The following is a 25539-nucleotide window of genomic DNA, read 5'->3' as shown; positions in this document are numbered from 1 at the left end:
GCTCAGGGGATACTAGCAAGGGCCACTGAATGAGATCACAGCACATTAAAAAGCTTATGCATGCAAAGTAAACAATCAACAGAGTGAAGACACAGCCTATAAAATGGAAAAGAGTCCTCACCAGCTAGTATACGGAAAGAGTAGTACAGTATCAAGTATGCAGAATTCAAAACACCACCTAGAACAACCAACCCCTAAAATCAAACAAAAAAAAATTTAAACAATTAAAAGGGAAAGTGAACTCAATAAACACTTTTCAAAATGAGTTACAAATGGCCAGTAAGTGTAGGAAAAATCTTTAGCCATTACATAGATTCCATCTCACCCTAGTCAGAAAGGCTCTCATCCACAATTCAAAAGACAATAAATGCTGGCGAGAATGTGGAAAAAAAGGAACGCTTCTACACTGCTGGTGAGAATGTAAGTTAGTACAGCCACACAGAAATCAGGGTGGAGATTCCTCAAAAAGCTAAAAGTAGAACTATAATATGATTCAGCTGTACCACTCCTCAGCAGACACTCAGAAGAACTGAATTAGCTTTCTATGGAGATATCTGCATTCTCACTTTTTCTGTGGCAAATGGAATCAGCCTAGACGTCTTTAATGGATGAGTGGATGAAGAAAATGTGGTTTGTATGCATCATGGGTTATCACTCAGCCATAAAGAAGAACAAAGTCATAGCATGTGCAGGGCACTGGATGGAACTGGAGACTGTCACATTAAACCGAAAAAGCCAGATACAGAAAGACAGCATTGTGCTCTTCCTAATACATGGGCTCTAGAAAAAGCATTACTTGAAAGTAGAAGGAAGACTGCTAGACAAGAGGAGCAGTTAAGGGAGCAGGGAGAAGGGGGTGGGGTCTCAGGGATATGAGCAAAATATCACAATGAAGCACAAGTTTATAAAAAGCCATTGGCTTTTGCATGGAAAATATGTGAGCCTAATTCTTTCTGGAGATCAGGTTTATTTGCTAACAACAAAACTAATCAGAGATGATTTATATTCTGTGCCTTGGCATGTTTTATTCATTTCTGCAAACAGCCTGAAACCCACATCAGGCTCAGAGCCCCTGAACTGCCATCTCTGTCCCCATAGGGGTCTTGCCTTCAAACTCCAAGCTGAGTCCTACTCCCTGTGACAACCTCAGACCCTAGTGTGAGCTCACTGCATCACCTACACTCTCTGCTGCCCCTCTGCCCCCAGCACCACCCTTGTGTGGGCTCCAACCTCTGCCCTCAACTTCCTTTCCCACACCCCAGTCCATTCCCCAAGGCCCAACTACCACTTCTCTCTAGAGCCACACCTTCACTTGCTGAACAGACCAAGCTGCATCCTCCTTCCTTCCAATCCCACACAGCCTGGCAGCCACACTGTCTCCCCTCCACCTCCACAGAGCTCAGTGAGGCCTGCTGGGGCTAACCTGGCCTCCATCATGGTGGGTGCTCAGCTCAACTGCCTCTTCTTTCAGCCTGGCCTCAACATGTCCCCAGGGTGGGCAGAGGCTGCATGCACTCTGCAAGGGCCACTGCTGGGAGTGAAGTTTCCCTGGGATGTAGCCTCCCTTCACTGGGATATAATAGGCCAGAGTTTGAGCCTGTGTGCCTGCCAGCCTACCTACGTACCTCCACACTGGTGGGGACACACATACAGCCCTGCCTGGCCCTGGAGGGGTTGGGCATGCAGAGACAGCACAGCTCCCTGCTTCTCCTGCCAGGGAAGCTGTAGTTGGGCCAGGAACCTGGGCAGGATGAGGCTCATCAGGGAAGACTCAGGCCCGGTGGGCAGCCAAGGCAGCAGTTGCATCCTTCAGTCTAGACCTGCACTACCCCTTGCCACCCCCCACTGGTGTCCAGAGGTCTGCCATGCCCTGCTCCTGGCTCCCAAGCCAGCCAGCCCAGAACTTGAGCAGGAGAGCGATGGCTAAGGGGCAGGCTGTCCTTGGGGCACTCAGTCTGTAGGCAGCAGGACTTGCACTGTGCCAAGCAAACAGCAACCGCCCTTTGAAAGGCTCTTCTAAAGACACAAAGGAAAGACCTGGGATTGTCAAGGGCTCACAGAACTGCACCTGAGGCCTCTCTTGCTGCCTACTTTTATGCACTTCGCATACTTCAAAGAGCTTCCTTGGGCTCCGGGTCCTTGAATGGCTGTAGTAAAATAACCACCTTTTCTCTCCCGAGCAAACATCTGCTTTCCTTTTTCACCCCGGCTGCCACCTGGTGGCCGCTTCTCTGGATTGCAGCCTCCCTTGGTCTGGCAGAGCCACCCCTGCCCAGGTGGAGCCTGATCCCCACCCATGGAGTGAGGCGGCAGACCTGGTGTGCTGCCACGTGATACAAGAATGATTTATTAGAACAAATTCCATGACAAATCATATAAAATAACCATTTTCTGAGACATCCACAAGACCACCTGAGAACAATGTAGAGACAACCGCCAAGAAGCCAGGCAGGGGCAATCCCAGCCCCAGGCCGAGGGCCAGTGGGGGAAACGGGAGTGTGACGTGTGGAGGAACACCAACATGTGCATAAAAGAAATTGTACAGCGGTGGCCAGGAGCAGGCGTGGACGAAGGTGAGCAGCCACTGTTTCCGGGGCCAGGCTGTGGGCAACAGCACAGGGCATGCAGGTGGGCAGCAGCCCAACTAGCACCTCCTCCAAAGGGACAGCAGGCTCTTGGGGTGGGGCCCAGTGGCATCTGCCACCCAGCCCCTGCACACACATGTAAACATGGGGTGGGCCGAGTCACAGGCACATAGGACACCCGTGCCAGGCTCCATGTTGGCAAACTGTAAACAGGGAGGCCACATCGCCACTGCAGACTCCGGGTCCCACTGCTCAGACCCTCTTCCAGCCCCTGCCCGTCCAGGTCTGACACCCACACCAATGCCTGACTGAGGAGGTGGGCACCCCAGCCACCATGGCCACAGCTCTTTGGCTTAGGGCTCCAGATACAGTGCCCAAGACGGCGTTGCAGAGGGGCTGGTTCCCAGCAGAAAGAGTCCTGAGAAAGTGTCACTGCTCATGGGGCCTGTCCCTGTCCCACCATCCCCTGCAAGGGATCAGGCCACTACCTGTTGCAGATGCCCATTTAATGCCCACAACATCCGGAGAACAGGGGTGACACTGGCACACTGTCCATACCACAGCATCAGATCTTCCAGAAACCTGTTTCCAGCCACTTTGGTCAAGCTCTCCCTCCTCAGAGGGGCTGCTGGTGCCTCTACCACCCCACACCTCTGGTGCAGCACAGAGGGGCACCTGGGCATCCCCCAACCTATGCCCACACTCAGGAGGGCTCCACTGGCAGCCCTCAAGCTAGGGGTTTGGCAGTTGTGTTGGCATCAAAAGCTTGGAGCTGTGGGGTTCCTGCCCCAGTGTTTCCACAACCATGTGCCTACCTGGCTGTTAGACTCTGAGGCAGCTCTGGCCCAGCACAGGCCTCCAGCTCACATTTGGCCCTGAACAGCCCTAGCCCACCTTCTTCCCCTGCCTGGCCTTGGGCCAGCATACAGGGAGAGATCGGTCAGCAAGAGCCTCCAGTGAGGCAGGGCACCCTCCCAGGCACTGGAGCATCATGGGCAGGGCTGGGCACTGCCATGGCACAGACTACTCTTTCCTTGAAAGCTAATGATGAAATGACAGCATGGAGAGGAGTGGGGGATGTGCCCTTGGCAGTGGCCGCACCAGGAGTTGGGCCAGGGGGCCTCGGTGGGGGTGGGCAAGAAGGGTGGGGTGCTGGCAGAGCAGGAGGTGCCTGCCCATGGGGCTATGGCACATGTGGGGGATTCGGAGACACTCTGGCCAAGTGGCGGGTCGAGCAGTGGACAGGCAGGCACAGGAGGCCTGGCCTGGCCTGGGTCTAGATCAGGAAGTGCTCAGCATCGGGGAGGAAGGCAGGCTCTGCCAGGCTGGGTGGCCCACAGGTGGCCCTTGGTGGGAATCCCCTCAGGGGCAGCAGGCTCTCAGCTGGGGCAGACACAGTGGGGCCCTTTCCCAGCCCCTGGGTGGCGGGGCCTGTGGGAGCCCGGTTTCCTGTGAGCAGGTCCAGATTCACACTGGGATCCACGATGGCGTTGATGACTGGGGGTGGGGAAGGACAGGTCAGATGGAAGCCCAGCCAGGGGACCCCACTCAGCTCCCATGCCACCCTGCCTGCCCCAGCCAGGCCTCCTCACCTTCCAGCTGCTTCTGCACGCGCCGCAGCTCCTTCAGGATGCAGCTGATCTCCTGGGCAGGCCAGAGGCGGGGGGTGAGTGGGACCCTGGGCTCTGGGTGGGTTGCTGGGGCCACGCCCCAGGTGGGTAGGGTGGGGAGGCCTCACCTTGTTGGACGTCTTCAGGATGGGCACCTCATTCTCTGCATTAATCCTGGCTTCCAGGTCCTCCCACGCGCGGCCTGTGTTTTGGAAGAGGATCCTGCCGGGGGACAGGGATGAGAGCCAGCTCTCCCACACCTCCCACCCAGGCCTCCCACAGTCATGGCAAAGCTCCTGCCACCCCACCCTCGGCCCAGAGCAAGAGCAAGACCTAGCTGGTGGCACCACAGTCCCACCTCTATCCCTGGCCCTGAGGGTAGGAATGGCTGGGCCCTGAGCTTGGGTCCTGCTTGACAGGAGCCGCACACAAGCATGGCACATGTGAGGCCCACAGGGCTGTGAGCCCTTATGTGGGGCGACCCTGCCTGGTCTTCGCCATGCAAGTCCACTGATGCCACTGCCAACTCACTTCATCTTCTCGGCGAGGTGCTCTGTGTTCTCCCTGATGGCATGGGACAGCTGAGACACCGGGTTCAGCATCAGGTTGTCGAAGATCACCTGGAGGGGTCCAGGCATTAGCAGGGCCCTGGCTGGCCCCAGGAAGCCCTGTGCCCTCTCACGCCCTGGACAAAAGCTGAGCTGTGCCCCCCGCCCACGGCCAGGCAGCATGCATGGGGCAGAGGGCACCATGCCTCCTCGCGGTTCCGAGGCCTTGTCTTGTTGCCCAAGGCATCTTCGTGGCTGCTATTCATGTTCTGGTCCAGGTACTGAGAGGTCAGAGTGCCAGGTGGCACCTTCTGGAAGTTGAGGCTGGCCTCTGGGATGCGCTGCACCAGCTGCAGGGGTGGGGCAGGCGGCATTGGCTCTGCTGCCCCAGCAGGTGGGCAGGTGAGAGGATGCCCCTCTGACCACCCTCAGGGGTGCAGGCAGCCACATAGGGATTGGCACAAGGCTGCACACAACTCCTGAGGACACCAGCTCTGGGAGCTACACAAGGACCAAACAGACAGACACTGGCTACTGGCTGAGCTGGAGTGTGCTAGGTGGTGAGGGACCATGGGGACCATGCCCTCTGCCAACCACATGTGGGTTGTGTGCACCCAGTAGGCCAGGCTTACCTCCTCGTGGGCAGAGATGGTCGAGGCGGGGGTGCTGGGCACATTCCCAAGGGAGGGGCTACGCGTGGGCCCTGGGGAGCCCAGCGAATCACCGTCTGTGGCCACATCGTTTATCTCCCGGGCCAGGATGGCCACGTCCTTCACCAGGGTCTGGCTCAGCCTGCAGCCGGCAGAAAAGATGGTAGGTAGGTGGTGTGGACATGACAGCCACAGGCGTGGACGTCACAGGTGCCCGCCTCTATAAGCAGGGAAACTGAGGCAGGAGGTGGGCTGAGACCAGGGCAGATGTAACTTGGAGCTCCTGACTTCAGTGTCAGAGCCAGGCAGGGATGGGCCAGGCAGACCCAAGGAGTTCTGGGGCATAAGCCCTGGCCACACTGCAGTGGGTGTGGCTTCCCTGGATGAGGACCACAGGCATGCCCAGGGGACAAGGGCAACAGCGAGGCCCAGACCATCCACCTCAGTTCCCACCAGGCATGGTCCCTCCTCAGGGAGGTCCTGCTAGAGCCCACAGCCTGTGTCCTCTGCCCAGCTGCCTCCTGAGACAGCATGCAGGGGCAACACGGTCCCTGTGGCTATCCAAATGGGGGATGAGCCCACCCTATTAGGCTTCCTCCAACCCCACCAGTATATCTAGTGCTCCCACAGCCTAGTAGGAGTCCATGCAGGCTGGGGCTCTGACCTCATGACCCTGTGCCAGGACTCTGCTGAGCCAGCCCTCCATGTACAAAGGCAGCCCTGGCCCTTGGCCTCAGAGAGCTCTGCCCAGACAGCCTTTTTGTGCTGCCCACCCAATTTAGAACTTCCCTCCAGCTCTGGTGATGCCACACTGACACATGCCTGCCCTAGGCCTGGCCCCACCCTGCCTTGTGTTGCCATGCTTAGGCCCCTCTGCTCTTATCTCCCATTCCTGGTGGGCTGGTATGCCTAAGCTCAGCCACTTTGGATAAGAGGAGAAAACCGATATGGTCCTCTGCCCTCCTTTCTCCTTCCTGACCCTGTTGAGGCTTGGGGAGCCCCCCTTCTCCTCTCATCTGGCCATGGGGCCTCAGCTACTAGTAGGGCACAGATGGCACTGCCCAACCACACCTTGGGTGCCAGACAGCTGCTCCTTGCCATCTCGTACTCACCAAGACCTCACCTCACCACAACCTTAGTGGCCATCTTTGTGCCAACGATGCCTGAGTCCTCATCCCCATTTGGGTGAACCTCCTGAGGGCCACCTGTCCTTGGGAGCCTCCTGGGGGTCTCCAGCACTCACAAGCTCAGCATCCTCTACAGGATACCTGCTGTTCACAAGCTCAGTAAAGGGCCACTCTAAGCTACTCAGCAACCTGTACCACCCTCCTCAGTAGGTGGCACAGAGGTGGACTCTATGGAGCTACCATAGGATGAGGTTCATTCCTACCAAAAGCCTGGGGAGAGCTCTCCTTGTACCAATGTCCCCCAGCTTCCCAGGCAGTTCTCCATTCACCCACCCATCCACCCAGTTACCTGCTCTTCCTTCCTTCCTTCCATCCATCCACACACCAACTAAACCATCCACCCAGTGACCCACTGATCTATCATTCCATCCTTCCATCAATCCACCTACCCACACCCCATCCATCCATCCACTCAGCCATCTACCTACCAACCCATCTACCCAATGAGGTATCCACCCATCTATCTACCTACCCACCCAGTGACCCATAGCCATCTATTCAGCCATTCATCTATCCACTTGTCCATCCATCTACCCACCTATCCAATGATTGTAGCTGTCCACCTACCAACCCATCTACCCAGTGACCCACCCATCACCCACCTATCTACCTAGTGATCTATTCTTCCTTCCTCCCATCCATCCATCTACTTAGCCAACTGCCTACCCATCAAACTATCTACCCAGTGACCTAGCTATCCATTTGTCCACCCATCCACCCATTCAGCTATCCACCTATCAACAAAACCATCCACCCAGTGACCCAACTCTCCATTCATCCATCCATCCATCCATCCATCCATTCTACTCAAAGCCATGAGTGGAGCCCCTGGCTCAGTCCCCGTCCTTGGCTTGTGCTCAGCTGAGGGGAGCCCTCTGTGATTGACCTAGAATGGCACCACTCACCTGGCAATCTCTGCAATCTCAGCCGTCTGCACGATAAACCCGTAGGGGTCAGGCTCCTCGTCGTCATCATCTGTGTCCCGGGGGCCAGGGGCCCGGGAACGAACCCGGCTTGCACTGCCGGCCCTTGGGGTCTGCGTGGCTGTTGAGGTATGGGAGCGTGCATGTTTGGGGGAGCCGTGGTGGGAGCCGTATTCCTCCTCGGAGGTGGACGTGTAATCCGAGCCCTGCTGCCGACGACGCGTGTCTTGGGGGAGTGGATTGGTTTCAGAAGCAAGAACAGAACAGAGCAGCACTCAGCCCCATGGCATCCCAGGGTCCTCTGGGTGAGGGCACTGTGCTGTGGATGGGCCACACTGTGGTTGGCGTCCCACACCAAAAGCCTTTCAGCAGAAGCACCAGCAGCCACTGAACTCAGGGAGCACAAAGCCACTCCAGCCCAGGAGTCATGCGGGGCTAGTGCAATGTCCCTGGGGTATGTCTATGCCTGATGGGATGGGACCACCCCTGGGGTGCCAGTGAAGGCTCCAGGCAGACCCTGAAGATGAGGTGAACCTCCCTGGAGGATCAGCTACCGCTCAGCTGGTGGCACAGGTGAGCAAGGATGGCCAGGCCCTCATGGCCTTTGTCAGACCCCTCCTCGGGGAAAGTCCCCAGGCAGGGCGCTGGTCTGAGCTCCAAACCAGCTTCAAACAGCAGACAGGAAGTGGACAAGGAGGGGGCTGCATGCTGGGTGGGGTGGGTGGGGAAGGGACAGAGGATTCTGCCAGAGGTCCTCAGCCCGCAGCCATAAGGCTCCCTACTCAATCCCCAGCTGCCCAGGGGACCCAGCAGGCAAGGAGGGCTGTGGATGGTGCTGGAGGTAGGCAGGCCGGGTGGCATGGGCAGAGCTACAGCACCTGGGCCTCAACCAATCCACTCAGGCAGGGCACGCGTGGCCCCCTTGGTAGCACATGGGGCAGGCTGTAGGACTACTAGCCCCTCCCTCTGTGCTGTGCACACAAACCTTGGGGAACAGGGCGGGGCTCTGTGGGCTCAGGGGCTGTCAGAGGCCCCCACCAGATGGGCACAGGCATTCCTGTGCCTTCCATAAGGCAGAGACAGGGAGAGCAGTTCCAGACCCCAGGGCAGGTGGCCCGGGGGTGATCAGGGGACCCACCTTGAAGTACAGAGGGGCAGGGCCAGCCCCAAGGTCCAGGCTCCTTAGCCCATGGGGAAGTTGTAGGAGTCCTGGCCTCCTGGGAGGCTCAGTGTCTTCTGCCCACATGGTATTGCAGACATATCTGGCCCCCACACATGCGTGTGCAAGTCTGCAATGTGTCCACCCTACAGAAAGCCACTTGGACCCGTGGGGCCGCCCTGGCCCCAGGCCGCCCACCCACCTGCCAGCCCTCCCACCTGTCCCACACTCACTGGAGGAATATCTGGCACTGCCCGGGCGTGCCCGGCTGAAGGGCTGGCGAGAGCCTGTGGTAGTAGCAGTGGCGGCAGCCTTCCTGGCAGCAGTGCGGGCATCGGCCATGGTGGGCTTACGGTTGGCACAGTACAGCTCGACGCTGCGGCCCGAGAAGCCTGTGCGGGCAGGGGCTGCCTCGGAGTCGCTGGGCCCCGTGAAGGAGCCAGCCCGCTTCCGGGGCATGGCCAGGATGTCCAAGCGGGACAGCTTCTTGGCCTGCTCAGCAGCTGGCCGGCCCACTGGCTCAGGGTTGGCTGGGGCTCCCCGGTCACTGTCTGTGACCTCGGTGTCGGAGGTTTCCCCAAGCCGGGCCCGCCTGAGTCGGGAGGCCCGTGTAGGTCTCGGGGTAGACAGGCTGTTGGAGCGGGTCAGCGCCTGCTGTACTTTCTGGACACTGGTGGAACCACGGCTCTGCTCCTCTCGGGCAGCCAGGGAAGGTGAGGGGGCCGCTGGTTTCCGGCGAGCCCCTGGTCGACCTGCCCCAGTGGCCTCTGGGGTCTCATGGTTGGGGGTGACTGTGTCTGTGGGTAGGTGGGTGAGGTTGGAGCCTCGTTCCTCAGTCCAGTCCAGGGACCCTCGGGGCCCACGGCCACGCCGGGCAGCCAGGTGCCGCACTGGCTCTCCGCGGCCTTGGTCAGTGGGGCTGGTCAGGCGATGCTGCTTCTCTGAGAGCCGCTCACGCACACTGCCCAGGGTGGCACCCCCCAGGTCCTGGGCCACTGATGGAGATGGCAGCCTCTCCTTCTGTGGCCCTGGAGGGTGAGGGATCGTCGGGCTGGGCCCATTCTTGCCACTGAGCAGGCTGACGGTGCTGCCTGTGTCCACATCTGAGTCCCCAGAGAGGGAGTCGTCTGGTGGCCTGGGGGTACTGCCCCCCTCACCCTCTTTGTCTGTGGTCTTGGAGAGCAGCCGGGCTTCCAGGGCTGCCAGGGCCGTCTCAGTCTCTTTCAGGATCAGGTGTGTATCCTGCACGTGGAGATCCATGCGAGCAGCCTGGGCCGTGGTCAGGTCCTGCAGGAGCGGATGGCTGGAGATGTGTGGAAGCTTGTTGGGAGCCGAAGAGCTGCTCGCTGGCTCCTTGGTGAAGCTCTCCTGCCGCACAAAGCCCAGGGCCTCCCGGGGTGGGACAAGGCTGGAGCTGTTGGGCCCCGGGTGTATCTGGATGACCATTCGCTCACTGCTACTCATGCAGAGGTCATCCCGTGCTGGGGGGCTGGTCTGGGCCACTCGTCCTGGGCCCTCTGCCTCCCCAGGAGCTGCCATGGGTTTCCGGAGACCAGCACCCTCGTTCGCAGCACCCTCTTTCTCGTTGCCAATGAAGAAAGAGACAGGGGCAGGCTCCCTGGGGCCCCTTGGTGAGCACCGCCCCTTGGGCCAGGCTGGTCCCTCCTGGGGGCTCCTGTGCCTAACTTCCTGCTGCTCTGTGCCCAGCTCAGGGCCCCGGCCCCCATCTGACCCACTGGCATCACTGAGGCTGTCGGGGTCCAGGTCCTCCTGGCCAACCAGGCGGCTGGCCTGCTCAATGCCTGTCTCTGGTGGCCCAGGCCCACTCCTCCTGGTGACCTCTAGGCCTGAAGGGCTGTCAGCCCTGTCGCTGGGCAGCTGGGGAAGCAGTCGTCTGGTGCGCACAGGCAGGGGCCCCTCAGGCTCCCTGGCTCTGTGTCTTGGGCCATCTTCTGCAAAGTACAAGGGTGGCCAGTCAGAGTGGCCACGGTCTATCCGTGCATGCAGCCCCACCCCTCCACCAGGCATAGCAATGTACAAGCTATGTCTCTGGTCAGTGGCCCGAGGCTGCCTGGCCTGTCTCCAACCCTTCCAGCAATCCTGGTCATATACCTGACAAGCCGGGATCTGAATAGCTGTCGGCAAGGCTGGCCCAGCGGGACACCCACTTCTGACCTCCAGGGCAGCCCGGAACCATGAGACCCTGCAGAAGACCACAGTGTCCATAGCAGGGGTGGCACAAGACAGCAGGGAGGCCAGGGATGGTTGGGCAGTCACTCACACCTTGCACAGCTTGCTTGTCAGGTAAGGTAACCCTTAGGGAAAGATCTGGCCCGTCCGCATTAGAGCCACCAGCATGGAGTCCCAGCTAGACACTGCTCTGTTCCTACTGCCCCTCTTGGAGTGGCCACATGGGCTCATACCTGGTGCTCCACAGAGGGATCCACACCCAGTGGCCGGGAGGCAAACTCCTGCAGCAAGGCCATTCTCTGGGCCACGCCTCCATCACTGGACTCATCCCTTTCCCCTCTAATCACAGGGCGGAAGGTAGCCGAGGACACTCTGGAGAGTTCAGGGGACTCAAGTACCCCAAAAACCTACCAGGAGGAGACAGCACCAAGGGTCAGAGGTGCCTGGCTGCCAGCCCACTCTGACATGGTGGGCATACAACCTGGCTGTCCAGCTGGTGGGGGGACAGGCCACCCCAGCAAGGTGAGAGGCAAGGCCAGTGGGCAGCACCGGTCTGCATGGTGGAGTCAGCAGCACCCACCTTCCCAGCTGGACTAGACTCAGGAGCCAGCTGGGTGCAGAATGCCAGGGCCTAGGCCCCAACATGCCCACCAGCTGAGTTCCTTCCCACCCCATGACCCCAGCTGCACCTGGTCGATCATCTTGCGGGCCTCTTCCACCTCCCTGTCCTGTGCCTCTGTCTCGATGGTATAGGTGCCTGCATCACTGAGGCTGTCATCCTCATCCTGTCTGCGCGCCTTGGTCAGCTGGGGCTCGGAAAGAGGTGGTGGTAGGGATGGGCTGGCCCCACAGGATGTCGGGGGTGTGGGTGGCACCAGGGGCACCTTCTCAGGGCTGGGCCTGGTGGCTGGGGAGCTCTCCCGCATGCACTGGGCCATGAAGTCCTGGGCCAGGCGGGAGCGGCGCCCCACACTGCCAAAGGGTCGGGCGAGGGCCCGAGGGGCTGGCGAGGTGCTACTCAACCGCTCCTCTGTCTTCTCTCTCTTCAGTGAGCTGGCCCTCTGTGACCCCGAGCTGCTGCCTGCTGCTCCCCGTGCAGGGGCACCTGGGCGCTCCCGATCAGTGGGCCCCGGGACCCGGCGCTTATCAGCTTTGGGGTCACCAGGTGGGGTGTGCGTGAAGGATTGTGAGCGCTTCTTGCGGGGCGTGTCCTCATCAAAGAACTGGATGACAAAGGCCTGCTGGTTGTGCAGCAGCTCCTGGGGGTCCCGCTTGATCTGCCTCTGCAGCCGCACCTGCTCCCCGCTGGCCTCCATGGGGGCCCCGGCCACTGAGGCCACCTTGGCCAGGGGGTCCTCTGAATCGCTCTGTGTGCCATCTTCATGCTTGTGACCTGGGGGGACCTCATTTGTCAGGAAACTGCGATTGGTCTGGGGCCTCACGTGGGTAAGGGGACATGGCACCTGCAGCTAAAACTCATGACAGATGCTGCACGCTGACCTGTGGACAGGCAGCTTAGGCAATGAATTGGAAAGCAGAGTTTACCAGATGCCTGGGGCCCAACTAGCAGCCACCTGCCCACCCCAGATGGCCCTGAGCCAGGAAGTACTGACCTCTCAGGGTACGGGTGTAGACAGGCAGGTCACTCTTGGCACTGTGGTGGTCATCGCCCGGGCCAGCCCGGCGCAGCAAGCTCGGATCATTCTGCACTAGCCAGTCGGCCACCTTGGTCTCCGCGGAGACCATCTCCACAGGCGTGGCCTCCTTGCCAGGGTGCCGCCGCTGGCGCAGGGCAAATTTGGTGATGTGGTCCTTGATCTTCACCTTGCCAGGGCTGCAGTCATCAAACTCGATGGTGAAGGAGGCATGGCTCTGCACCACGGGCCCTGCCCCACCACCTGCCGCCTCATCCTTGGTGGGCGCCTCATGCTCCGGCACCTCTGGGGGCCGTGATGGTGGTGGCGGGGCTTCTTTCGTGGGGATCTCAAAGTAGCTGGGCTCCCGGCGGAAGGAGTAGCCCTGAGGCTCAACAAGGCTACGACAGCCAGCTGGTGGGCCGTCCAGCTCGCTGTCTCGCTGCGCTGACTCCTTGGCACGCTCTGGGGGGTTCCAGACCAAGCCTCAGGGTGGCCACCCCACCTCCCTCTTGGTCCCCCCTGGTATAGGTACCTCCAGGCCTAAGCCATCCCCCTCACTTGCACCTCTGGGCTCAGGGGCTGCATGGCTGGGTGCCAAGACCCACCTGGGTAGGGGTCCTCCTGGCGCCGGTCCTCAGGTGGTGCGCCACTGTCGTCCTCTCCCCACCAGGACGGCTGCCCGTACAAAGGTGTGCGGTACACTACAGACTCTGTGGGGAGGCAGAACTCAGGCGGGAGTCCCTTCCCAGCCCAGACCCACAGCTGCCATGGATGCTGGCCACTTGCCAACCGCGCTGAGCCTGTTTCCACCTCTCACCTGCCTGCTCCCACCTGGGCCTCTACAGTACCCACAGAAGGGAGGCTTGTTCCTGGGGGACACAGCCCTGGCAGGCAGCAAGCCCATGGGCCCTGTGCTGGAGCCCAGTGGCGGTCCAATGGGGTACACAGTGGTGGAGCCCACTGCCCACCCAGCCTCCCTCCAGGGCTCTCGAAATGGTCCAAGCCACAGGTGGGTGGTTCTGGGGGCTGTGGGCCACTTTGGTCAGAGTGGCCCATGTGACATTTTTGTATATTTGTTTTAGTATTTGAATACTGGTCAGAAGTGAAAACCTGAGAGACCAGGTTTTCCAGCTCTGCTTTAGGTAGGAGCAGTGTCCAATGGCCCACATCAGCCCTCCGAGATCCCCCAGCTCTTACATCCCTGCCAGAGTCATGTGGCTACCTGAGTCATAGGACCTGCAGCTCCTAAGTGCCCACATGCAGGCAGCAAGAGGTCCTGAGCCTGGTCACTGGCTGGGCACCACATGCTCCCAGGTGGACAACTTTCCTGAATGTTGTGGGTGGTGAGGGGGACTTTTCCTGATCCAGGGCTGCACTCAGCTGCCAAGGCAGGGCAGCACAGCGTGCGCAGTACCCCCTCTCCTGCCCGTTGCATCGGCTGCTGGGCCAAGGAACTGGTGCCCTGCTGGTACATCTGCTGTAACCGCAGGGCACTCCAAGTCACCACCAGCAGCTGTGTGTGCTCAAGACCCGGACACCACACAGTGCTCTGGGCAGCTCACGTGACTTCCTGGAAATCTTCCCAGTTCCTGGCCAGGTCAGGTTCCAGAAGGTGGAGGCTCTGCCACTCTGGGAACCAGGGTCCAGCAGCCCAAGGGCTGGCCTTCCCTGGTGAGGGTGGAGTGGGGAGCCTGGACCCACCTATCCAGCCCCAACCCCCCGGCTCACCTGGACCGAGGTGGCAGCCCCTTACCCCTCATCACATCCTCCACTGTACCCTAGCATCAACCAGGTTTCACTGCACCAGCCCCCGACCCAGCCAGCTCTGTGCCTTTAGAGCAGGCCAGACACCTGACTGTGGCAGCTCAGCACCCCTGCTCCACCTGCCTCTGGTCAGCAGGCGGCTGCCAAGGAGAGAGCACACAGGCTGGGAAGTATGTGTGGGTCCACACATGAGTGTCACAGACCCAGGAAAATGCAAGCTGGGGTGAGGAGGTGAGGGATACATTTGGGGGGCATGGAGTTACAGGGGTAGGGTGAGCTACAGGGAGGGGCATAATAGTGGAGGGGACATGTGGGCCAGCAGGAGACTCATCCTCCCTTGCATGTCTATCCATTTCCCAGCCTAGCCTACCTGTTCCAGGTCTCCGGTCCCCCTTCTCCAGACGGGGGTGTGAGGTTTCACAGTAGGCTGTGAGTTCGGGTGGTGCCTCACTCTTCCTAGGCGCCAGGTTCTTGACACCCACCTGCAGCTGGCTGGTGTACTTCTCATGCTGTAGCAAGGAAGGGACAGGCACAGCTCAGGGACACTGCCCAGGGCAGAACTTGCCTCTCCTCTCACCTGCCAGGAGGTCTCTCCATGCACCAGAAAACACATAGAGCCTTATGCAGTCTGAGCCCTGCACCAGCAGCCACTTGGGTCCACATCCAAGCATGGGTCCTTGGGCCCCAGGGCTCCCAGGATGGTACTGGGGCTTGCTGTGTGTGTGCGAGAGCGCAGATGGAACAAGTGGTTGGGGGTGACTGCCAGTACCAGGCTCCACCTGAAACAGGCCCCAGGGGCTAGGGAGGGGGAGCATGCCATCCCTACACATGCGCATGTATAGATGTGTGTCTGCGTGTACACGTGTGCGGAGTGCATGTATACAAAGTATGTTCACACCAGTCCTGTTTTCCTGGCCGTGTGACCTTGTGCTGCCCACGTTCACTAGAACACGGACCGAGAACACCCACCAGACACACTCCTAGGTCTCAGCAGGGTCCCATGCACCTATGCCCACACCCCACACACACAAGGAACCCACCATGGCTCCCCCAGGACCTCTCAGCCTGGCCGGGGCCCTGGCTACACTGAAGGGCATGTTGCTGGAAGGCACTTTTGCACCTCAGGGTGCCGCCCATCCCCAAGAGGCTGGGCACACCCAGAGGTCCTGGGGCCTAGCTCCTCACCCTCTTTGCCCCAGTGGTAACTCTGTCCTCAGTGGGGCTTCTGTCTCCCATGGGGCCTCCTGATCCCACCTCAGCCCAATGAACCACACCTTACATCCTGGGCACAGGGCCAAGTCCTAGTAGCAGCTGGGAAAGCCCTTCACCCTCAGCATGCTGGATGGTTGGCCCACTTCTGCTGCCCCACCATCTGCCCATCACAAGCCTAGAGGGCAATGGCTACCTCCCTACCCACCAGACTGGGCCAACTGGCAGGGCAGGACAGGCTGCCTGACTCCTGCACTGGCAGTCAGAGCAAGGTGCTCCAGGGACCAGGGGTAGCTGCTAAGGGAGCAGAGCCTCCAGGTGCAGGTAGAGACCCGGGGTGGGGCCTGGAGCAGGTAGGCCCTGAGGGAGGGACACGTACTTCTTTTGGGCCTGCCGCTTTCTCCCCCAGCACCCACCTTGAGTGCCTCCTCAGGCACACGGTGCTGCACCCGCTCCAGTACATACATGTTGGAATGTGGCACTGTTAAGAACACAGAACAGGGAAAGCAGAAGACCTGTACCCAGTGCCCCCAGGTAGCCGCTCAGGTCCTATGCAGGTGGTGGGGTTCCTGCCCTTGGGGGTCAGCAATGCCCCCATTGTCAGACTGGTGTTGCATCTGGTATCTTTAAGGTCAAGCTGTGAGGGGGTCCCAAGTTTCCCCAGCCCCCTGTGAACCATCTGCTCAGTGGATGGATAGCAGAGGGTGTGCCCTAACCCCAAGTGGAGGCCAGCTGTGGGCTCCCCTGAACCTGAGGGCCCCCCAGCTGTGACCCTGAGATCCCCAACCTCTTCCAGGGTTCCAGGCCTACTGGCCCTGAGCACCATGGGAAAGGATATCGTAGCCAAAGCGGATGACATCGTTGAGCTTCAGCGTGATGTATTTCTGGTCTGGGATTCGCAGGTCATTCACAAAAGTCTGTAGAGGAACAGGCGGCCATGCAGCTGAGTGGTGGGACAGTCCGGGACAGCACCCAAACTCTGCAGACCCTCTCTGCAACCCAGTCAAGCTCAGGGTCCCACAAGCGGGCCCTGGCTCTATGTGGCCACTACAGACTTCTTGAGTGCTGGCCCTGTACTCAAGGCCAGTGAGCAGCTCAGGGACCTGCTGAAGGCAGTGTGGGCAGCAGAGGAGAGCCTGGCTGCCATGCAGCCCAGGCAAGTAGGGCTGCTGCAGCTGATGGGCAGGTGAGGGAGGAGGGGCCTGAGTCAACCTGGATGGGAGTGCCCTGAGGGGCCTTGAGAGCAGTGCCTTGGGCTTGCTGCAAGCTCACACAGCAAAGGCAGGGTCCTCAAGACTTTGGAGGACCCCCAGCTCAGAAATGTGAGGGCAATGAACCAACAGAACCAGATGGTTTGCCTTCTCACTGAAACAGCATCCCAGCACACCTGTACAACATACAGGGAGATGCACAGACAGCTTCTTCCACGCAGCTCCTCATACCCAGTCAGGGTACCCTGCACAGTTCCTTCCACCTCAGGAAGGCCATTTCCCAAGCCTGAGCAGTCCACACTCCCACGGGGCCAGGACTACCTTCAAAGGCCAAGTCTGGCCAGGGGGGCCCTTTCCAGGGGGCCACCTCAACCCCCACCCCTCCCTGTAGAGCAGTTTCTGGTGGGTCAGGGGCCCAGGGCCGGGGCCAGGACAGGAGCTGAGGGGCAGAGCCATAGCTAGAGGGGAAGCCAGGCAGAACTGCAACACTCACTCCATTGAGACTGCCCAAATCCTTCACCCAGTGCTCATCGTGGTCCTGGTCGTAGTTGATGACGGCATGCTGTTTGTCCACGCTGCGGGACTATAGAGACACACAGGGCACTCAGGCGCTCCATCCTGGGGAGGCAAGTCCAGGAGACAGAGGCACCCATGCTCCCCACAGGCCATCATGCCATCCAACTCCAGCCCCTGGGCCACTGACCCTACCCCACCTACACAGAGTATGTGTTCATTAAAGCCACCCAGCCACGGCGCAGGCCACAGGGACTTGGCAAGACACCAGGGCCACTTCCTCTGCCTCCGTGGCTACCCTGGCACCTCCTACATGACCTCCCTCCTGTGTTCCAGCGTCCTCTCTGGTGGGCCGTGGGAGGTCAGGAACCCGCTGTTCATCCATACAGCCCGTGCCTTCCCAAGGGCAGGTGGGGGTGGCGAGCTCTGGCTCCCCACAGGCCCAGAGACTAGCAGGCAGGGTGCACAGCCTCAGGGTCAAGGGCAAGTGTGCATGCTCAGACTTCCTGAGCTCCTGCCACCTGGCTCCCATGGTCCTACGCCCTCATTTGCCTGTGCCTGTACAAGTGCGTATGCATGCGCGCACGCACACGTACACACGCGCACACACACACACACCTCAGCATGCACACAGGTCCTCCACTCTGGGACTCACCTTCCCTGGCCACCAGCCTACTCAAGACCCCCCAGGACAGTCACTCCAGCTCCCTTACATGTTCACCCCAGCTGTCCAGCTTCAGTACCCCACTTCCCACCCAGATGGAGGCAGGAACAGGGTCACATTCTCCTGGCTCATGTCACCCAGTCCTCAAGGCCGTGGTCTCGGCACAGATCTCCACTGCCTGCCTCTACCCCATGCCACCTATCACCTGGCACCTGCCACTAACCCCTCCACCTGAGAGCCACAGGCATAGCCAGAGCCAAAGCTGGGCAGCTCTGCAGTGGCCAGAGCTTCCCCCAGGGGAGTCTGGGGGCTTGGGCCTGGCCCCCATTCCAGGTCACTCAAGTGCCCCTCTGGGCAGACCTGACTCAGAGTTCAGCCTGGAAGCTGAGAGGACCAGGGGTGCTGGATGGGGCTGGGGACTGCACACAGGCAGTGTCCCACCTCGCCCTGCACACAGGCTTTGTGGGGCACCAGGGATCTGCTCCAGAAAGCCAGCCTGGAGGGCTGAGGGCTGGACTCAGGCCTCAGACCTTCTGGAGCAGTGAAGGCCTAAGGGGTGTGCAAAGGGGTCACTAAAGTTGTCCGGGAGGTCCCAGCAGCTGCTGGCTGAAGGTGGACAGACAGAGATGGGTGGCTTGTCCATCATCTCTGCTGAGGAATGACCCTGAAAGGATGCTGTGGCTGTGTCTAGATGTCCCCCCAAAGCCTCATGCAGTGACAGGTGGGACTCTTCCAGAGGTGGTTGGATCTATACTTGATATTAGCCAAAGGGCCAAGAAGCAATCAGAGGTGGCTGGATCTAGAGTGTGTGAGGCTGGGATTGATGCATGGTGCAGTGCAAGGCTCAACAGCACTAGGATGAAGGATGTGAGTGCTGCCTGCCTTCGCTAAGTAGTCTGGATAAGATGTAAGGAATAGAAAGCGCTGTGGTCATCCCTTGCTTGTTTTGCTACCTTCTGCCTTCATGAGCTGTTTCTTCTCTGTGATGCCACCCTGCCGCGGAGCCTGGCTATTATGGGCTGAAACCTCTTTTGACTAAAAGCTAACCAAACCTTTCCCCTTTAATTTTGGGTGTTGGGTATTTTATCACAGCAAGGAGAGAAAAGTAACTAAGACATGGATGGGTCTTCCAAGTGACCTTTCCAGCCTGGACATGCCTCCCTATCATTGCGATGTCATCAGACTCCTGCTCATACTTCCTGGGTTCTCCCTGACCGGGAAGGAACTGCCCAAAAGTGCCAAGGCCCTCTCCAGACCTCCCTCCGCCTCCTAGGCCACAATTAGACTCTGTCCACACCACACTGGGGCTCCGGAAGCAACACATTCTCAATGGCCTAAGTCTCAGCCCACACAACATCCTTTGCCAGGACTACCACCCTTCTTGTGCCTACTTTCTCTTCTAGCAGATGTTCCACACTGCCTTAGATTCTGAGGCCCTGACCAAATAGTCCCTGCTCGCCCACACACACCTTGGCTATAACGCATGTCCACCCGGAGGCCAACCATCCATGACAATCAGGATTTTGCCCCAGACAGTCCTGCTAGGTTCCTGCTGGATTAAAGGAGTGCTGGGGTCTCAGGGCCCCCTTCCAGCAACCTCCCTCCCAGCCCAGACAGCTCAGGTCAGAAGCAGAGCCCTACCTGGCCAAGCCCACATGCTTATGGCTGAATGCCAGCCCACCCAAAAGGAGGTCCCTAACCCAGGGCTCATGAGGGGCTATGGAAAGGAGCTCCCTGGCACAGATGATCCAAAATGGCAGATGCTCCAAACACAGGGATGGGAGGAGGCAGACTTGGACCCCCTTCAAAACAAAATAAAATGTGTTTCCATGTTCAAGTCTGACGCCCTCTGTGGGGGAGAGCCCTGTCCTGCTGTGATGAGCCTCAAAGGGCCCTATGCCAGGGCTCCTGGCACTCCCTCCTGCCAGCTCATCCCCAGTGTTGCCATGAGGGAGGCCACAGGCACTGGAGCAGGCCGCCAGACTGCTGTGTGTGCACGGCCCTGAAGCCACTCCTGATCAGGATCCCAGCTGTCACATGTGCCACAGGACAGAGTGGGTGAGGCAGGCTTCTGGAGCAGAAAAGTTCCCAGCACTCTGATGATCCAGCAGGAACCCGGCAAGAGTGTCTGGGGACAAGGCCCAGGCCACAGTGGAAGTATGGCTGAGGCAGCACGCTCATGTGTACACACATACAGGCCTGTGCAGACACACACACATGTGCACAGACACACACACACACTTGTATGCACATGCCCACATCACACAGCATGTCCTCACCGGCATGAGCTTGGGTCACGCCTGCCCTGGGATTGGACATTACCACAAGCAAACTGGAAGCCTGCTGTGTGAGGTGAGTAAGGAAGCCCCCACAGCTCTGCCCTAAGGGCCCAAGGCCTGGCCTCAGGCTGCTCTGCCTCCTTCCTGCCCCAGGGCTCTGCCCTCCCACAGCTGCCCTTTTCTGCTAGCCCTGCTCCCCTCCCACAGCTCTGTTTGGTGGCCCTGAACCCCAGCCCTCACAATGCTGCCTTCTTTGCATTTTTCCCCATGCAGATGAGGAGGTAGGCAGAAGGAGAGGGCAGGGGTTGGAGACCACAGGAATATGTGTTGTATAGAGCTGGTTCGGGATGAGGGGACAGATGCGGATGACAACCTCCCAGAGGAGGCTGAGGTGGGCCAGGTGCTGATATGTGGGCAGAGAGAACAGCTGGGGATGTAGTGGGGAGAGAGAGCAACCAGGATGGACAGGCAGATGGAGACCAAGATAGCTGAGGTGAGGACAGGGACAGGATGGGGCTGCCTTCTGTGAGCTGGGGGTGGGAAGCAGTACTCAAGAAGCCAAGGTATGGGGTGAGGGGCAGGATGGTGTGGTGGGTGAAGCCAGGGCAGGGACACCACTGGAGGGGACAGGGTGATCCTGAGCCTCAGCTGCCTTTGAGAAGCTTGGGACAGCTGTGCAGCCAAGGTCAAAGCTGGGGACAGGATGGGCACAGGACAATGTGTATCTCATCTGCCTACTGAACAGAAGCCAAGAGGCTGGAGGAACCTGGAGTGGAGGTCCCAGGAAGAGGCTATGGGAAGAGGGGGGGCAACACATGCAAAGGTCCTGAGGGCTCAGAGGGTGGCACAAAGGGAGGGTACCTGGGAGGCCTAGAGCCAGCCAGGATGGGGTGAGGAGGGCCAGGGGCAGGAACCTGGGGCTGGGTGTGGAGTGGCAGCGAGGACTTCCCTGCAGAGGTGGCCTACAGTGGAGATAGGGAAGCAGGCTGAGAGGTCATAGGGTGGGGGTAGACTGATGACAGGGTGCTGGGGGAATGAGTATAGCCTTCCTGTGTTCTGTCCATGCATGGGCTCCCCAGTCTCATTTTCTCTGTGTAAGATGGAGAAAACTTTTACACAGCCACGCCACCACCTGGGAGCAGCACAGGGGCACCTAGGGCAGGAGCTTCCTGGCTCAGAGACCTAGAAGCTGCCACTGCTCCTAACCTGCTGGGGGCTGTACAACCAACCAGTCTAGACACTAGGATCAAGCTACAGACCCATGTGGCACTGGGATCCCCAGATGACCTCTCCCTCATGTCTAGGCAAAGCAGCAAGCAGCAAGGCACAGAGCTGGATGCAGGACGGGAGGAGCTCCAGCACCTCAGGCTTACCTCAGCTCCTCACCAAGGCCTGTTATTGTTTGTATCTAGATGTCCCCTCAGAGCCTCATGTGGCCAAACGTGGGGAGTTTTCGAGGTGGCTGGATTAGGGTATATGAATATGGATTAAGGGTGTGATACTGGAATCAAGAGTGTGGATAATAGGAGCCCCACCCTTGGTGTGGGTGGCACCAATCAATAAACTTGTTGCCTGGGTAGAATATAAAGGGACAAAAGAAGGCCAGCTTGTTGCTGCTTTGCTGCTCGCTCTCTCCTGCCTGACCTGCTATGGACTGTTTCTCCTCTGTGACACCTCTTCCATGCTGCCCTGTCTTAAAGCCAGCCAACTATCAAATGAAACCTCTATAAATTGTGAGCTAAATAAACTTTTCCTCCTTTAACTTGTGGGTGTAAGGTATTTGTCTCAGCAACAAGAAAAGTAACTAAGACAGACCCCAAAGTGCTACCTCCTCCAAGAGGCCTTCCTGGTCATCCTAGGAGTACAGCATGGCCATCATCAAAACCATGTATGTCATGCCATGCCCTGGGAACAACCTGGCAGGCCTGGCCACAGCCCCTCTACAAGGCTGGGGTTGCAGCCTGTGCTTACCATCTTTGTTTTTAAATAATTACAAATCATCATGAGACCACCTATGTCCTCTAAAAATCACAGGAAATCAACACTCAGAATCCCTAAATAAGCATGGCCATGCATGCCTTGCCAGCTCTGGCACATCGTCTATGCCATCCTTACACTATGGGGGCAAGGCAGCTGTGGGAACCACAAGGCTTTTGGAGCCCTTCACAGAGCACATCTGTGACTCTCACATAGGCCACTGACTTGTCTCTGTGCTCCCCAGGATCTCTGAGTCAAAGGAACCTGAGAGTCTGAGCCCCCCAGCAATGGGCAGAGCAGCTGGATTTGGATCCCTGCACACTGCAGGACTTTTGGGGAGAAGCCAGGACGTGGGGGCTTTGTCCATCAACTGCTATGACAAAATCCCTTTGATTAGGGGATGTGCAAGCAATGGAAAATGTAGATCACAGTGCCAGGCTGGAAGGCGACACCAAGGTGCCCAAGGCAGAGACTGTCTCTGTTTTCAGATGGAGCCTTTAGCAGCGGAAGGGACCATGGAAGGGACAGACAAGCTGCCTCAATCCTTGTTCCCAGGGCACAGATTCCATTCATGAGGACCCTCATCCCCTAATGGCCAGCAAAGGCGTCACCTTTCACACTGCCCCCTGGGGATTAAATTCAACTACTTACATGATTTTAAGGGGCCACAAACACTAGGACCATAAAGAGGCAGTCAGAATATCAATACAACAGAGGTGCCCTGGGCAGAGGTGGGCTAGGACTTGCTGCCCTATAAGTGTACTGTGGCAGCACCCACCCCAGCCTGGGCAAAGCTGCCTCCAGGGAACTGCTATACCCTGGGGTCTGCAGGGACAGCTGGGGCTGCACAGGGGAGCCAAGGTCTGAGCCCACAGCCTGCCCTGAGCACAGACACACCTGTACACATGGCACAGGGACCCTGGAGCCCACCCATGGGCCCAGGGCCTGGGTGGAGCTGCCTGGGCCTGGGGTCCTGCAGCAGTTAGGGGCCCCAACCTTTCTCCCAGCTCCAGTAGTTGCTCACCTGCAGCATAAGCTCACACTCATCGCGCCCCACGAAGATGAGCTCACGCGGGAGCCGATGGCGGGTGCCACTGCTACTCACTAGGAACCAGGAGGTGACACTCATCTTGGTGCTGGTGAGACCCGTCTGGCCCTGGAAGAGGTGATTATCAGAGGAGTGGGGCTCCCCAAGCTGGATCACACACAGACCACTCAAGGCCCAGCTGAGGGCTGCCCTCTGAGGCTCAGCCAGGCCTTTCTGGAAATGCTGGCTCTAGGGTGCTCAGGGCTACAGGGTACCTGTGTCTGTACCCCAGGCTGCCTGCCCTTCCCTAAGCATAGCCCAGGTCCCAGTGCCAGGCCTGGGCATGGCCTGCCTGTCCCATCATGCCCCCTGTGGCCTCCCCACCCCATTCTTGTCTTCTAGGCCCCACTACACTTCGTCCCTTCTCTCTTTAGGTGCCAGGGTCAAGTTGCATGGGACACTGGCAATGCTGCCTGTGTCCAGACCCATGTGTCCATGTGGCCCACCAGGAGCAGCTACAGCATGGCCCATCGGGTCCCCAGGACACAAACTCTGACTCAGAAGGCCCACTTCCCCAGCAGGACACTTGGACTGAACCAAGACAAGGGTGCTGGGGTGAAGGGCTGCAGGGACATAGGTGGAGAGAAGGCTCTGAGACATCACTGTGCCCATCACTCGGAGGAGGCTGGACATCCATTGGTGACCATGTGTGAGACATCAGCAGTTCAGATATCAGGCAGCCCATGCAGTGCCCAAAAGCGGAGCATTGGCAAAGAGGTCTGGTGGGCTAGTGTGGTAGGATAGGCAGGGAGCACCATGGCAGCAAGAGGGCCACTATGGGCCTAAGTGGCAGCCAGGACCAAAGTCACCCTGAGACCAGGCCCTGGCAGCTGGAAGCCCTCTATGCAGCTGTGTGCAGACACAGGCAGCTTGCACACCCAGGGCACTTGCACAGGCAGACATACACTGTAACATACATCCTGCACACTATGTGCTGGCATAGCCTGAGCTGAGGTGGCTGTGACTAGGACACTGAGGCCCTGCACCAGAGGGATTCCTCAGTCCATGAGCCAGGCGGGTTGTGCTGGGAGGGGCTGAGGAGTGTGGTGGCGAGCTCGAGAGAGGTAGGTCTCAGGGGCGGCACTCCAGCTACAGGAACCAGACAGCAGTGCAGGCACAGCAGTGGGACCCAGTCTCACATGCCCTTGAGTGCCCTGTAGCAAAAAAGAGGCCTTTGGAGCCACTGTGAGACCCGGTGCTAAGGGAGAGTCCAGGGCTTGTTCTGAAACCAGGAAGATGCTAGCCTGAGCATGAGGTTTGGACAGGGACTATGCTGGCACACAGGTCCCAAGCCCATGAGATGGCCTGGGGCTCCTGGGTCTCTGCAGCAGGGTCCCATTCATAGCACAGAGGACAGCTGGAATGGGCAGGTAAGAAGTGAGGGCAATGACCCAGGACAGAGGTAAGAGTGGCCAAGGCCAGGTGGGCAGAACAAGAGGGAGGGTAGGGGCACGGCATGTGATAGCCTGGACTTGGATATGTGGGTCAGAGGGTCGGGAAGGACTCTAGGTCCAGGGCAAAGCTGGATGGGAGGGGCATCGCTGAGCTGGAGACAGTCACACAGGGTCCTACACACGGGGTGACCTCACTCTGCCCTTGGGGGCAGGTCCTGTCCTGTAACGTCCATGCTCAGGCCTCAGCTGAGAGCTCTCCACCCAGGTCTCAGTTCCCCTGCAGTGGGCAGAGGGCAGACCAACACCAGGCTCCGCCTACCTGTGATACCACGTGACTGAGTATACAGGTGCCCTACATACCTGGCACAGTGTAGCTGGGACAAAAAGGTGGAAAGATGTAGGAAAACCCACACCAGAAGGAGGTCCATCCAAGCTGGAACCCTCACCATAGGCCCGGCCCTTATGCTGTCCCCAGCCTCCAGAGGGGAGCAGAGGTGTCCTGCAGCACTCACAGCCCAGAGACCCCAAGGCCAACAGAGCCCCACCTCCTGGGAACACCTAACCCTGCTGGGCAGGGGTCTGCTCTCCAATCTGCCATCACCCAGCCAGCAGGCAGGGGACGACCCCGGACGAGGCCGCAGACCCGTTTCACAGCAGAGGAAAGCCTGGCGGCTGTGCATGGCCAGGCCACCGCACCAGGCCCAGGGGAAGGACCACGCTCTCCACAGCCTGCGCCAGTGTGGGCCGGGCTGGCCCGGCCGTTGCTAGGATGGGGTATAACAAACACTCCAAACCGGTCCCCTCTGATGCCGGGCGGCAGGACCACCGCCCGGAGGTGAAGAGGGAGGTGTTGGGGATGGGAGGGCAGGGCGGCGAGCAGGAGCGGCGGAACGAGGCCAGTGGCGGCGAGAGGAGGCCCGGCCGCGGCGGCGCAGGGAATGAGGAGACTAGG

At 59.2% G+C, this 25539-nt stretch overlaps 1 protein-coding gene across 3 annotated transcripts; it reads right to left on the bottom strand.

The window, feature by feature from the left end:
* Positions 1 to 318: 318 nt before the first annotated feature.
* On the bottom strand, positions 319 to 23262 carry Cep170b (centrosomal protein 170B). 3 transcript variants are annotated; one of them, XM_010607340.3, is made up of 18 exons: positions 23131 to 23262; positions 17167 to 17256; positions 16301 to 16379; positions 15879 to 15937; positions 14624 to 14762; positions 13095 to 13199; positions 12466 to 12951; positions 11542 to 12245; positions 11086 to 11259; positions 10775 to 10865; positions 8896 to 10614; positions 7486 to 7624; positions 5376 to 5535; positions 4950 to 5093; positions 4727 to 4815; positions 4324 to 4417; positions 4178 to 4229; positions 321 to 4082 (listed from the first exon to the last, which is right to left on the bottom strand). In XM_010607340.3, exons 1-18 carry the CDS (start codon positions 23233 to 23235, stop codon positions 3862 to 3864), a joined length of 4650 nt encoding a protein of 1549 aa, XP_010605642.1. In that variant the 5' UTR covers positions 23236 to 23262; the 3' UTR covers positions 321 to 3861. The 3 variants fall into 3 exon arrangements, with proteins under 3 accessions (XP_010605643.1, XP_010605642.1, XP_010605641.1); XM_010607339.3 differs by having other exon boundaries at positions 323 to 4082; positions 7486 to 7729; XM_010607341.3 differs by lacking the exon at positions 4950 to 5093 and having other exon boundaries at positions 319 to 4082; positions 7486 to 7729.
* Between the last annotated feature and the right edge of the window lie 2277 nt (positions 23263 to 25539).

This window comes from Fukomys damarensis, unplaced genomic scaffold (genome assembly GCF_012274545.1).
Source record: "Fukomys damarensis isolate Sample0158 unplaced genomic scaffold, DMR_v1.0_HiC HiC_scaffold_21, whole genome shotgun sequence".
NCBI classification, from domain to species: Eukaryota; Metazoa; Chordata; class Mammalia; order Rodentia; family Bathyergidae; genus Fukomys; species Fukomys damarensis.
This window is presented reverse-complemented; position numbering and strand designations above follow the sequence as displayed.